General features: G+C 40.8%; 1 protein-coding gene across 1 annotated transcript in view; it reads left to right on the top strand.

Annotated features, from left to right (window-relative positions):
* Nucleotides 1-2,194: 2,194 nt before the first annotated feature.
* Nucleotides 2,195-13,764, top strand: part of CPAMD8 (C3 and PZP-like, alpha-2-macroglobulin domain containing 8) — a 46,422-nt gene continuing 34,852 nt past the window's right edge. Inside the window, exons 1-16 of the mRNA XM_010082775.1 lie at nucleotides 2,195-2,338; nucleotides 3,596-3,618; nucleotides 4,029-4,194; nucleotides 4,334-4,386; nucleotides 4,855-4,872; nucleotides 5,848-5,902; nucleotides 6,040-6,153; nucleotides 6,986-7,070; nucleotides 7,295-7,403; nucleotides 7,643-7,870; nucleotides 8,041-8,211; nucleotides 8,590-8,718; nucleotides 10,965-11,154; nucleotides 12,121-12,293; nucleotides 12,403-12,552; nucleotides 12,666-12,827. Coding sequence (XP_010081077.1) covers nucleotides 4,351-4,386; nucleotides 4,855-4,872; nucleotides 5,848-5,902; nucleotides 6,040-6,153; nucleotides 6,986-7,070; nucleotides 7,295-7,403; nucleotides 7,643-7,870; nucleotides 8,041-8,211; nucleotides 8,590-8,718; nucleotides 10,965-11,154; nucleotides 12,121-12,293; nucleotides 12,403-12,552; nucleotides 12,666-12,827 — 1,620 coding nt within the window. The 5' untranslated portion in view covers nucleotides 2,195-2,338; nucleotides 3,596-3,618; nucleotides 4,029-4,194; nucleotides 4,334-4,350. The remainder of the gene's footprint in view (nucleotides 2,339-3,595; nucleotides 3,619-4,028; nucleotides 4,195-4,333; nucleotides 4,387-4,854; nucleotides 4,873-5,847; nucleotides 5,903-6,039; nucleotides 6,154-6,985; nucleotides 7,071-7,294; nucleotides 7,404-7,642; nucleotides 7,871-8,040; nucleotides 8,212-8,589; nucleotides 8,719-10,964; nucleotides 11,155-12,120; nucleotides 12,294-12,402; nucleotides 12,553-12,665; nucleotides 12,828-13,764) is intronic.

Raw genomic sequence — 13,764 nt, 5'->3', positions numbered from 1 at the left:
CCTCTGCTCTGCGAGGGGCTCCGGGGGGTGGCTGCATCAGCCGCTTAACAAAGCCTGAGAAAGTTCCCTCGGGGGGCTGGGGTCGGCGAGGCGAGCTGCAATACATTTTTTTTCAGCTAGAAAATATGTAGAGTTTTTATTTGGGAGCTAGCAAAGGCTAAAAAAAAAAAAAAAGAATAAAGTCTTCTTAGAAATACCTGCCTCTAGCTCTTCCAGTGAGCGGCTGCGAAGCTTTTATCTGCAAACAATTATTTAAGGAATCCGGGGTGTTGCGCAGGGGCTGCTGTTGTGCTTTGGGATGGTTGAAGGTAATGTTGGTTGCTCCCTAAGAGCATATGAAACATTCTTGTGGGTAAAACCATCCGGGGAGAAACATTTCACTGCAGGGAAAGTTCTCTGGCTTTTAGAAATTGAACCCACAGCTCATTCCAGTGTGTTTAGCTTAACTTTGATTAAGGTTTGCTTTGTTCTTTATCTCTAGCTTATTAGAGCCCGTCAATATCATCAGTAGCCGCATTAACCGAGTGCGATGGAGAACTTATTTTCACTTGCTTACTAGAAAATATTTCAGGTCCTGCCAAGTTTTGGTGTAACCTGACAGAGCTGTTAGTCAAATGCGCTTAAAGGATCTGTCCAGTCACTGTCAAGTTAACTGTTTAATTGCCAGGTTAAATATTTAATATTAAAATGCCACTTATTAAATGATTTGAATAGCTGTATCGATGGACTGATACTTCAGCAAGAGTTGCGGCAATTTAGAACAATGTGAATACATGTGCTTCGCATATGGCTCTGTAATGCTGTGCTTATGTGACAGTTTGAATCTAATCATTTCGTACTGGATGCAGATGGTACTCTTTCTCCCTTTGCAACTAGATCAGCTATGTCTTTCTTAGCAAGAACTTGCAGGCTAAGTAGTAACTTTTTATTGTTATTTATTATTGTTCTGATGAATTTTGAAACCTGGCAACCATAAGGTTTTGAATCTGCAAGTACCCCATGCAATGTAACCCAAATGCCACAGAGAACTGAACTTCCTTTGGGGGTAATGGGATCTCCATGGCAATGAGGCCTGCTGAGAGAGAAACATGGGGTTGGAATTTGATAAAAGATGACTTGGGGGCTGTAAAACACCATCGTCCTCATCCCAAAGTGATAATTAATCATGAGCTAAAGCAACCTGGCTCACAACTGTAGAAAGGCATGGGCTGAGAAATTGGGCTTAAAAAGAGTTTTATGAGGAATTGTCTCGTTTAAAAAAAAGAATCCTTTTGGGTAGAAAGAACCCCAGAAAGGTGTGTCCTGAAAAGAATAAAATGTGTTGCTTGCAGCCCAACACATCAAAGAGCTCAGAGCCTGAAATGCTTTTGGTTGACAAGTTCATGGCATGGTGCCATTGAGCACAGAGGAATGGTGCCGATTCCATTCAGAAACACGAGGATTGTAGTATAGATGGGAGGTCGTCTAGGGTGGCTTTATAACTGTGTGTGTGCCTGCTAAAATAATTCCTTTTTGCTGGGGTTTTTAATCTTGCAGAATATAACTGTTTGAACAAAAATGTTGTAACAGAACTGCAAATTTGAGACATACCTTGTAACTGCTGTTTCCTGGCTGCTTCTGGATAAGTTGGAAGTTTAAATGTGTTACATGTATGTGAGTCTGACATTTAGAAAGTGCTGAGTATCAGCGCTGAGAGCCTCTTCTTTTTTTTTTTGTATATCAAGCTGAACTATGAAAATGGAGCGGTGAAAAATAATTGAGGTAAAAATGTTAGAAGTATCTAAGCTGTTTCAAAGCAAAGCATTATCTACAAAACTCTCCTGGAGGTTCAGGCACCTCCCTATTCTTTCATGAACTTCAGCCTTTTTATGGTTAGCTAGTTGTATATTTGTTTATATATAATATATAAATAAATATATACGTAATATATAGGCAATAGACATCAATATTAGTGTCTATTTAAATACTAAGGATTTGTTAGTCATGTAGGCTGATCATTTCTCTGTACATTCTGTGTTCGTTTTATGCATATTAGGCATAGGCCTAGACTGTGGGTGGTCACAAATGTGACCCTGCTTGGGCAAATATGGCCCAGAGTAGTCTGTTGTTTCCCTTTTGTTATACATAACATAGCTTACAAGTGGAGATCGTACTCTTGACCATCCAATTCCAATTTTGCTCCTCAGAGGCTATTTGATTGCAGCACCTTCTGTTTTCCGATCTGGTGTTGAAGAAGCTATAAGCGTAACTATCTTTAACTCTGTCAAGGAGACAACAGTCCAGATTCAGTTAGTAGTCAAAGGAGAAACTGTGTCACGAGGCCATGGAACAGTTCTGGGTAAGTTCCTGTTATTCTGAACTTCAGAATTAGTTTATAAGTTGAGGTGCTGTGGCAGCACATCAATATCTCTTAGAGAATTGCTTTAGGTGATAATGGAACAGGAAACAAAGATGTAATCCATTGACTACCACTAAATGTTCTCAGTTGATTGTGCTACTGTGGTTTTGATGTACATGATCTCAAACACCCAAGGCAGATAATTTTGGGACACCAAGACATACAGAGACCCTGGATAATTGATATTCAGAGGATTTATAGTGAATATCTTTCCTTTTGAAACCTGAATGTTTGACACTGGGGAGCTGTATAAGGAACAAGATAAGCTGAATTTAAAGAAAAAATGTAAAATCTACAACAACATTGTTCGCTGCCCTTATTTTAAAATGAGTGCTGGAAATGCAGTCTCCCCATCTTCAGGACTGAGTGTTGCTGAGAGAGGTGGTAGTATTTGTGCAGTTGGATAAGTAAAATCCAAGACAGATATCTGTCTTGTGTGTAAAGACAAAAGTGGTTTGATTATGTCTCACTTAACACTGAATGAATTGATGGTACTGAAAATGAAGTTCAGCAGTGCTGTTCTACCACTGGTAGTAGTGGTGTAAACTGTAATGTGGACAAGGCTCAGGCAATCAGGCTCTTTAACCATCATGTTTTAACCCTTCTGTGTGTAAAAACTGAGAGTTATAGAAAAGCCATTTCCTTTCTTGGAACAGATTGTCTCTGGTTTTATCCTCCCCTTGTCGTCTTGGGAATTGGCTGACAATTGCTAAGTAATTCAAAGGGAGTGATGCTTACACATGTGGACAACATATGCTAAAGAGATATCTTAGGTATGGCTGTACCCAGCAATCAAAATAGATTCTATGAGTGTTTGTTTTGAGAATTATTCAAGTCCCAAAAGAGGCCAGGTCCTTTTCACAGCAAAATCCTTCTGTAAGCATAGGATGCCTTGTGCTGAAACCTCAGCCTTGGTGGTACTCTCTAGCTGTAGAGCATTTTGCAGTTTGCCTTGGGCAAAAATTGTAAGTAAATATGGACCAAGTTTATTTTGGAGAACTCTGCTAGGTCTGACTGTGTCACCAAGCAGATTGTTTTACACAATGAAGGAAATTTAATTCAGGTGAAATCATAATAAAGAGGTATTTCACTTAGCATCTCTATGACATGGGGTCTCCTTTCACTCAATTGTAAATGGCTAAAACATCAGTACCTTAGGTTAAGAATAACTCTCTCTCTCTCTCTTTCTCATTTTAGATAAAGGAACAATTAAACTGAAGGTGAGTGTCAATTATTTTAAGATGGTTTTGATGAAAACATGAGGGACTTGCCTTCAACCACACCAGGCATTGCCAGGTAGAGCCATGGCTTCTGTAGCAGGGTTGACTTCTCCATGCAACACACCTTCCTTAGCGGAAGCTGCACGTGTAGATCGAATATCACTTTGCTTGAGCGATAGAGAAAAGGTAGAAGAGAATTTCCTGCCATGTTTCTAGAGTGACTTTGCCTCCTTTGAAGTTTTTACGTTGTAAAAGATCTAGTATGTTCTTAATTTTCTTTTCATTACTAACACATAGTTACACTGAAATGCAGCAGGTGACTGCTCTTTGCTCACTTCTGTGTCAGTTATATTCCCCAGAAAGCTCAGAGGCTTTTCTGTGTCTTCCTCACCTCGTGGTCTGTTTTCTAGGTGCCTCCAGGACTTCGTGGACAAGCACATCTAAAAGTCTGGGGCAACCGGCACCTAGCAGAGGAAGGCTACATTTTTCACAACTATACCACAGTAACCATTGATAGCAAAGGATCATCAGTGTTCATCCAGACTGATAAACCTGTCTATAAACCCAAGCAGAAAGGTACAGTGATCTTGGAGAACTTGCCAGATGCTAGGGCTGCTTTCGAGCAAAACTTTTTTTCAAGGGTAGATTCTAGGATGAGAGATTCTGTTCAGTGTCAGCTGTGATGACTAATTGATTTCCTGTTTTCCTTTTTTAGTGTTGATAAACCTCTTTATGGTGACTTCTGACTTGAGACCAGTCAATGACAGGGTAAAGAAAACTCTTTTCTTTCACACTAAAATATGATGGAATACGTGGCAACCTGTATTTTATTCTAATGTACATTTATGCAGAAATATAGTTGGATTTCTTAATCTGTTTAGGCATATCTTGTGATTGCTTGTTGTTATTTACAATTTAGTTTTTTTCACTTGGCCACATTACTGTTGAAGGAGAATACACACATTTTTTAGTGATAAAAATGCAATGTAACTATGCCAAAGCAGTTGGAAGAATTTTTCAGAGACTTGCACTCTATTTAGGTAATGCACAGAAATACAAAGTATTACTTTTCCAGTTAGACGTGTGAATGAAATGTATATTTCTCAGGGTACTCTTACCAAAGAAGATATGTTTCAACTTTGTCACTTTGTACATCATACCTTGCTTAATGCAACTCAGCAGAAAAGTGACTTTGTTTCATAAAGTCTTTTACTGTTTGTTTTTTTTTCCTTTCAGATTGAAGCCTATGTGGTGGTGAGTATCTGTCTGCCAGTAATCTAGCATGTATCCCCTAGAGGCACAAGATTTTTGTAGCCTTAAGAGGAACAAGTCACATGTCTGTACCTCTTCAAGTCCATTGTGGCCATTCCCAACTGTAACCTATGCAGTTATCTCTGTCTTTAACTGATCTTTGTGTCTTGCTTTTTTGTTATCACCAACAAATATACTTGTTTTCTACTTCAGTTTCAGAAATCCATTCCCATTTTTCTGCCTGAGAAGAATTGGCTAGTTTCACTGGGGTTTATCAATGTAACAGTCCCACTCAATTTCTCCCTTCTTTTCAATGCAGACACACTCCTATCCTTCATCTGGCTGGGCTGATATAGCAGGGCCAATCTCATCTCTGCACCCAAACATTATGATAGTGGACAATAGAAATTCATGGCAAGGAAAGGGTGCTCCTGTCTTCTTCCTTATGAGGTGAATGAGAGGTTCCTTCTGTGTCTAGTCTTTTTTTTTTTCTTTTTTTTTTTTTAAACCATGTGTTTTCTTTAGCTGTCAGCAAGCAGAAGAATTCACTCTCTTCTCTTGTTTGCATTCAGTCCAGATTTAATGCTGACAAAAACAGCAGGATTAATTTCATCTGACTTTGTCATCTAAAAATTGTCTTGCTAGTTGTACGGCTCCCTTTGTGAACAGAAACAAAGTGTCTTCAGAGGCCAGCTCATCCCACCCAAAATGGGTGTCTGAAGATAGGTGGAAGATCTGCCGCTTGACAGCGCTTCCTTGTGTGCATTGGCTATAGCAGCAGTGTCCTTAAATGGATTTTAGAAAGAAAATACCCCCCGGTGAAGTATCTTCAGAAAATTTTCGACAGATGTTAGTTACATTTGAGCTGTTAGCGATGTGTATATATACAAAATGAAGTTCTTTGTTGCAAACTGAGTTAAATGTATTAGTGATATTCATTTTCACTGTGATGTTTCTCATTCCTAAACCACTCTGCAGGATCCTCGGGGGTCTCGTATGATAGAGTGGAGCAATTTGAAGCCATTTTGCTGTGGTAAGTTTTGAATTTTTTTTTTTTTTCTCAGTGTATTGTTATTTACCTTTGCTTCTGCTTGTACCAAGTTGTGTTCAGTAAGCCTTGACAAGGACTGGTGAGTGACAGAGTTCACAGTATGTTGTTTCCTTTTTTAGGTATTGTAAATATGAGTTTTCCTTTGTCTGATCAGCCAGTGTTTGGTGAGTGGCTCATCTTTGCTGAAATGCAGGGGCACACGTACAACAAATCCTTTGAAGTTCAGAAATATGGTGAGTTGTGTCCAAATCAGCTTTGACTATAACCCAAGCACATTTAGAAGAACAAAACATTATGAAATGTTTTTACTTAAGATGAAACACCTGAGAAATAATGCACTTAAAATGTCATGAGGAAAAATTCTTTAGAGGCTCTGTACTACAGGGATATAGACACTTGCAACTTAACCAAGCCCTTTGTTCATGTCCTCCACACTTCATAAAGTAAAGGACCTGAAATGGAGTGTCATATTGCACAATCTATTCATGTAACAAAGATTTAATTTTGCTTCGGAAAACTCTTTAAGATGCTTTCAGGCTGTGAATGCTTGCCTTCCATTCCCAGAGCCCTCCTTGTAATTCAGAATTCTTTTTTTGCTACCCCCTCCCCCTCCTTTTCAGTCTCAAAATCCCTCTGATGAAAGGTGGGCATCGTTACACCCAACACACCGTTTACGACATCTGACCTGATCACACAAGCACTTATAGGCACTGACAACTGCTCGTGTCTCGGCTCTAATCCCGGCACATTGTGGAGGAGTCAGAAGCAAGTTTTCCTCTTTACTATGTATCTAAGAGAAAAAATTTGGGCTCAAATCATGGAACACATCCCTCTCAAAAGAAGTAAAAATCTAAGGTTGTGTTGCTCAGGTCATCTCGCCAAGATGGTCTTGGTTTGCTACTTTTGTTGATTCATTTTCTTCTGAGTGCTGTCCTGCCTAATGTTAGCTACGCTGTTCTCATCCGACCCTAAGCAGTGATCTTGTCAGAGCTGTGTATGCTTTTGCTTGAATCTGGACAATAAGATCTCCTTGACAAGGTTCTGTTGTATTTCTTTTCATTGTAGTATTACCAAAGTTTGAGTTGCTGATTGACCCTCCTCGCTACATTCGTGACCTTTCACTGTGTGAAAAGGGAACTGTCCATGCCAGGTAGGAATATGTCCTGCAGACTTTTCAGATAATTTCCAGTCATCATCAGGAGCTTTCCTATGTAAGATGTGTTAACAATAACAACCTGGAAAAACTTCTGTGATTTTTTTGTTTTGTTTTGTTTGTTTTCTAGATGTGCAGGTCACATGGTACTAGCCTTGAAACTACTAACCAGGAAAACAGAAGATACCTGGAAGTTATAAATTATCTTCTTTCCATTTCAGATATACGTTTGGGAAACCAGTGACAGGAAAGTTAATTGTCAATATGACGATAAATGGCGTAGGGTACTACAGGCATGAAGTGGGCCACCCTGTCCTCAAGACCGCCCAGGTGGGGGAGACCATTGAGTCAGCTGTGATAAAATGCCTGATCTGTACTCTCTGACGTTAATATGACAGATCTATTTTATGTTACTGATGGGAGATCAGAAAACAAGTGAATAAATGGGATAACTGGGTCCAGCATAATAAAACACCTGCAAACACCTATCAAGTGCCTACACTAGGCTTCTAGACCCTTTCTGAATGTGAATGCAAACTTACTTTTCTGTTCCCCAACACATTTTGTAGATTGATGGTTCTGCTGTTTTCGATGTGTGTGTGAAAGACATGATGCCAGCTGATGTTCCGGAACATTTTCGAGGCACAGTCAACATCTGGGCCACAGTGATCAGCTCTGATGGGAGCAAGCAGGTTACGTTTGATGACTCAACACCCGTTCAGAAACAGCTGATTGATATCAAGTACTCCAAGGATACCAGAAAACAGTTCAAACCTGGCCTGCCCTACAAAGGAAAGGTAAGGTTAAAAGTAGAGGCACTGACATGTGGCTGATAGAAGGGTATGCTGACTTGATCCAAGGATGTTTCACCGCGTTCTTGTGTGTTTTTCCCACCTTCTGTTTCTGTTCTTGGCTGGAACTGCCTGTAACGTAAAACCCGTTGTTCAACACATGAAATGCTGTGTAGGTAGAAGTCACATACCCTGATGGAAGTCCAGCTGACAGAGTCACCATCCGAATTAAAGCTGAACTTACACCAAAGGACAACGTTTATACAAGTGAACTGGTGTCAAGAAATGGCCTGGTGGAGTTTGAAATCCCCTCCATCCCTACTGCAGCCCAATATGTCTGGCTGGAGGTGGGTGAAAGCTCTTTATAGGATTAGCAGGCTTTAAAGTAACTAATCTTGTCAAACCTGCACTTGATAAATCAGTGCTACAAACAGGAAATCACTGCCTTAAAAGGTGAACTTCTTGATTTAAATGCAGCAAACACTTGCTTTGTTTCTTGCTGCCAATAGAATGGGTGTTGATAACCATCATGAAAAGATGCTTCTCCAAATACAGCTTAACATAGTAGTAAGGGTTCAATATTTGGAGAATCCTATTGCTGTGTAAAGACGATGAGAGATGAACAGCTGGGAAGTGTAAAATGGGAGTTGGGGATACAGAGTAAGAAGAGATTACAAATCAGGCATTCTGTGCATGTGTAACGTTCAGATGTAACTTTTGTTAAGACCAAAGTGACAGCGATTGATGGGAAACCGTCTGGGGATCAATATCTGCCAAACTACTTGTCCATCAGTAGCTGGTACTCGCCCAGCAAGTGTCACATCCAGCTCCAGGCACCAGGTAAACCTTTCCAGGTATGTTGGCTTCATATTCCATCATGGCAACAACTGCATCTTTTGGCTTGAAGTACTTGGTTTAATTAAATATTTCTCACTATTGCTGTTTCTGGGATCTTGGACTGTTTATTGTTTCCACTACAAAGGTTGAAGTAGCTGCACTTCAGCCACCAAATAATTGTTCAATGTGAGCTGCACACGGTTCTGAGCAAAGTATCTTTGATGCTTTGTGCAGCACCTCATTCTCCTTTGTGTTGTGGGGACAGGGAAGAGAGGGTGGATAGAGGCACTGACTTTTTCATATTTGAATGTATGTGCTGTGCACTGTCAGTAACATTCACATATGAATTATTTGAGAATAATATGCGTTATTTCAGGTCAACAAATGCTGAAAGATTGGAAGTGAAGTTAGTGGGAGTAGCTTAATTACTAAAGATCCGAATTAGGTCTATGTAGTCTCACTAGAATTTCCAGTTTAAATCTCAGCTGGATCCGTTTAGTCTTCAGTTATTGAACTATGAACATAGTTATTTTGGTTTTGTTTGCAGTTTTTGTTGGAGCCTCTCTGAAAGTGTCCTTTCATGTAAGAGTTGTCATGATCTCTTTCCTAGAGAAAGATCTGATTTAATCATGGTTTCTGTTGCATGTTGTTTTACTGGGAGTTGTTTAGGGTTTGTTTTCTATCTAAGAAGATGCTCTGAGGGTCTGCATATTGCCTTGTGGAAAAAAAAAAGTGGGTTTGGGTTTAGAGCTGTTATCAGCAGATCTGTCAGGTTGGTGTCAGACTCTCTGTATCCAAATGAGAGCATTTTTATCGTTACATTTCATGGTAGTTTAATGGATAATTAATCTTTTACAAGTTTCCTGAGGTATGGAAAGGGGATTATACACCGCTAATCTGAACACATTGTTCTTATTATAACCTGATTAGAACTAATTCTTGTGTGGGAAAGCTAGGAGTTGGATGATCAGCTGATGTGGGAACTGTTTCCCTGCTTTGCCAGCTCTTACTGGGTGTTCCAATTAGCTACATTCATTTTTTAATGAATTGTTTCATCATTTGCACTGGGGAATTCTTAGAACTTCAAATATTTAATGTCACGAGGCACTGCTTGGACTCTGTGGCATTCTCACTGTATTTAACCATTAGCAGCTCCTTGAATTCAAGTCCTTGCCATCTTAGTTTGTACCGTATGTACATTCTGGCAAGGTACATTCTGTTGGTGCTGAAGAAAGAGGTTTTTCAAAACATTTCATTAGGATTTAACGTTGCTGTTTAGCCCTAACAATCTTACTTGGGCTATGCTGTAAATGGCAGGAGGATCAGGAGTGGATGTTGCTGAAGAGAGATTCTGCTTAATACAAGTGTTAGCTGCTCCTCATATTCCAAAAGTAAGGAGCTTGTGTTCCTAGGAAAGTCGGCTGCTCCACAGAAGGCTTATTACTCAGCCAGACGTGACAGTTCTAATCCCCTGACGGAGCACTGATGTCTGTTCTATTGGGATTGGCGGTATTTGGGGGATTTAGTCTCCAGGGGATTCAGTACTTGGCGAGTGCCCCTGGGTATAGGACCTCAGCGCACAAAAAGTGCAGGAAGTCAGTGTGCTGTGCTGAAGCCTGCTGCGGACGAGTCTACCCAGAAAAAAAAAGCAGCTCTCTTCTCATTTATTTGTGTGTTTGACAGCTCCTTGAGTGCCAGACTTGCAAATTAATATTGAGACTTGTGTAATTTGAAAGCATTTTCCTTCAGATCTGTTCCCAGTAATTTCATACCACGCTGATTATGTTTGAATTAGTATTTGCCATATGAAAGTAATCACCACGTATAATCTCAATCAAACTGCAAAGACTATCGAACGTATATCTCTTCCCACCCCCAACCCGTCTCTTTCTTTTTTGGGCTGGACTACTGAAGGGGTGTCTAAAATTCAACCAATTCTGACAGCTGCTCTGTGCCGAAAGGCTTAACTTTCAAGATTCCAGAGATTCCTTTATTGTTTTCATTAATGCATACAACCCCCCAGCCCATTCTCCTGTTAGATTCGCAGGGAATGAAGAGCTGAACACAGACCCCTTGTTATTGTGAATAAAGTCCGTGATAACGGTGCTAACGTAGTGGAATATCCTTTTCAATGCGTACTTTTCTTAGAAGGGGGGGGTCACATCTCTTGTGGACTGAAACCCAAACAGATTTTTGTGCTTTATAAATAAAAATAATGCATTGTAACAGACCAGATCTTTTACTTTTCTGTCTCTGGGTGCAGGTAGGAGAGGAGGCTTGGATTGCAGTGAAGTCCACGTGTCCTTGCAACTTCACTCTACATTATGAAGTGGCGTCGCGAGGCAACATTGTCCTTTCAGGACTGCAGCCCAGTAACGTCACCCAGCAGAGGAGCAAAAGAGCCACCTTTCCCTTTGAGAGGAACATTGATATCACACGCTTTCCAGGAACAGGTAGCTAGCATCAGACATGCAAGCTTGCCCCTATTTTCAGGGAAAAATAACTTGTCCACAAACCTAAATATCCTCTTTTTAGAATTTGATGCTCCTTAAAGGGCATAGAATAACTTTGTGCAAGAAAAATAGTGATATCTATTTGCACACGTAGTCATGTAAAAAACAGATAAATTTCTCCAAGAGGGATAATTCTTGGAGAGTTTTCTTGAGTCTTTCTGTAGTCTGTCTCTGTTAAGAAAACTCCAGCCTTTCTTAATAGTCCATCTGTCAGAGTAACATGTCTGCAATAGCAGCCAGTTTCAGATTGTTAGGGAATTGATGGTTTAAGAATTCTAATAATGTTCCACACTGAAGTTTGGTTCAGAGCTGTTGTATTTACAAGTTGCCCAGAGACACTGTGGTTGCCCTGCCATTGGAAGTGCTCAAGGACAGGTTGGATGGGGCTTTGAGGAACCTGATCTAGTGAAAGATGTCCCTTGCCCACAGGTGGTGGCGTTGGAATTAAATGATCCTTAAAGGTTCCTTCCGACCCAAACCATTCTGTGATTCTGTGTAACTGCTGCTGGTGAAACGATGCTCTATAAACTGCATAACCCTTTTTCAAACCCATTTGTCTCAGCAGCGTTCTGCAGCGGTAGGTACCCTCTTTTGTTTATTTTAAATGGCTTGATAACTTAATTGTATATTTCCTTGCTTTTATGTCAGGAAAAACACTAAGTAGTCATTCTCTATCCACCTTCTCCATACTGCTCATTATGTTATGGGTGCTAACTGCCTGTCATCTTACACAAGGAAAAGCAAAAGGAAGGGGAAAGATTCTGACTTCAAGAAGAGTGTGTGCAACAGGAACAAGGGAAGGATGCAAGTCTTGCATGGAGAGTTCTGAGCCTCGCAGCGTTTGGATGAGCAGGAAGAGAGTGATTTTGATAAATAACACTGTCCTTTTTACAATTTATTTTTTAGCACCTACCAGTATGCCTGCAGTAGAGGTTGAAGTCTGCGTGACATTCCTTCGGTTCTCAGTAGTTCACAACATGGCTCCCTTGGGCCGTCTGCTGGTGTATTACGTCAGGGAGAACGGAGAAGGGGTGACGGACAGCCTGCAGTTCACTGTGAACTCCTCCTTTGAAAATCAGGTACTGGCAACGTAGCTAGCGGAGAGGAAGGGATGGTGGCTTGTTAGTCTTTGTAGTTTTGTCTGCTGGTTACGAGTCAAGATGATGGGATTTACTGTTCAATTCCTAGGTTGCAGTGGCCCTCTCAGCAAATGAGACCAGACCTGGTGATGTTGTGAACGTCAAGGTCAGAGCTGCAAAATCGAGTTGTGTCTGCATTGCCACTGTGGATAAGAGTGTCTACTTGCTGAAGACAGGTTTTCAGCTGACAGCCAGTCAGGTAAAAGGAAACTTAAGGCACGGGTGTCTTTTTCTTAATACTGCTATTTGCGCTTTACCTTTAGTAAGTAGCCTTTATACCTGAGGACAAGAATCTCTTCCTTCTCCCTGCAGGTTTTTCAAGAGCTTGCAGAATATGATGTATCTGATGCTTTTGGAGCTCCAAAGGAAGAAGGGCACTTCTGGTGGCCAGGCATGTCCTCACGTAGACGCCGTAGATCTTCTGTCTTTCCCTGGCACTGGGACATCACCAAGGATGCTCGCTTCGCGTTTACAGTAGGAAGAATCAGCCTCGCTTCTTTATGGAGTGTCTTTTTTACTTTTGTGTTTGCAGGATAATTTTCAGCTCCATAGGCCATTATTTTTTTCATATCAGAGCTGTTTCTCCAGGGGGTAGGCTGAAAAGTAATTTCCAGAGAGTGTACAGAGAGTGCACTGTTCCAGCAAAGGTACTGGAGAAATGTGCTTTGATTTTGGCCAGTCTTGATGAGAGGGCCAGATATCCTGTTGGGTGAAGGAATTCATGCTGATGCTCTGCAGAATCAGAGAGGGGACCAGAAGGTTCCTCCAGGCATGGGTGAGCGTGGAGATCTCTTCTGCAGTTACTTACAGGGAAGGAAGGTGGAACATGAGTCTTTCCTTATAGCCTTCTCCCTGTTAGACTGTCGTTTGGAAAACCCTTAAACTTCTTTCCTACCCCAGTTTCTGTGGCCATCTGTGCAGAAGCTCAGTAATGTTTTGGTTTTGTCCTTGATCAGGTTACCCTGATCCTCTCTCTCTTCATTCTTTGTCCTTTCTGCAATTTTAGCTAAACTGTTCTATTGTGTTGTCTTAAACCCCATAGGCTTCTACGTATTCCCCCCATGCCTCAATCTCTTAATCATAAACTCTAAATCTTCATCATTGTCCACTGCTGCTTCTCTCCCTCTGATGTGTTGGGTTTTTTGTTCTGATACTTTTTTTTGTTCTTATCGAGAGGTGTAAACTCTTGGGAAAAGATACATATGTTAATAGCTGGTACATATACATTGCCGTATACCTGATTTGGAAGAATTGGATGTACACCTAAAGAGAACAAAGCTGGTATTCCCTTTGGTGTCTGGGAGCTGCTGTCTCTTATGAATAAGTGCATTTAGGGGACAGAGCTGGCAGACAGCTTTCTTAGGAATTCTGTATTTTTACTGTGAAGCTGTGTGGACAGTTTCCATTTTGC

This window comes from Pterocles gutturalis, unplaced genomic scaffold (assembly GCF_000699245.1).
Source record: "Pterocles gutturalis isolate BGI_N339 unplaced genomic scaffold, ASM69924v1 scaffold3285, whole genome shotgun sequence".
Classification (NCBI taxonomy): Eukaryota; Metazoa; Chordata; class Aves; order Pterocliformes; family Pteroclidae; genus Pterocles; species Pterocles gutturalis.
The sequence above is the reverse complement of the archived record's forward strand: the minus strand, read 5'-3'. Positions and strand labels throughout refer to the sequence as shown.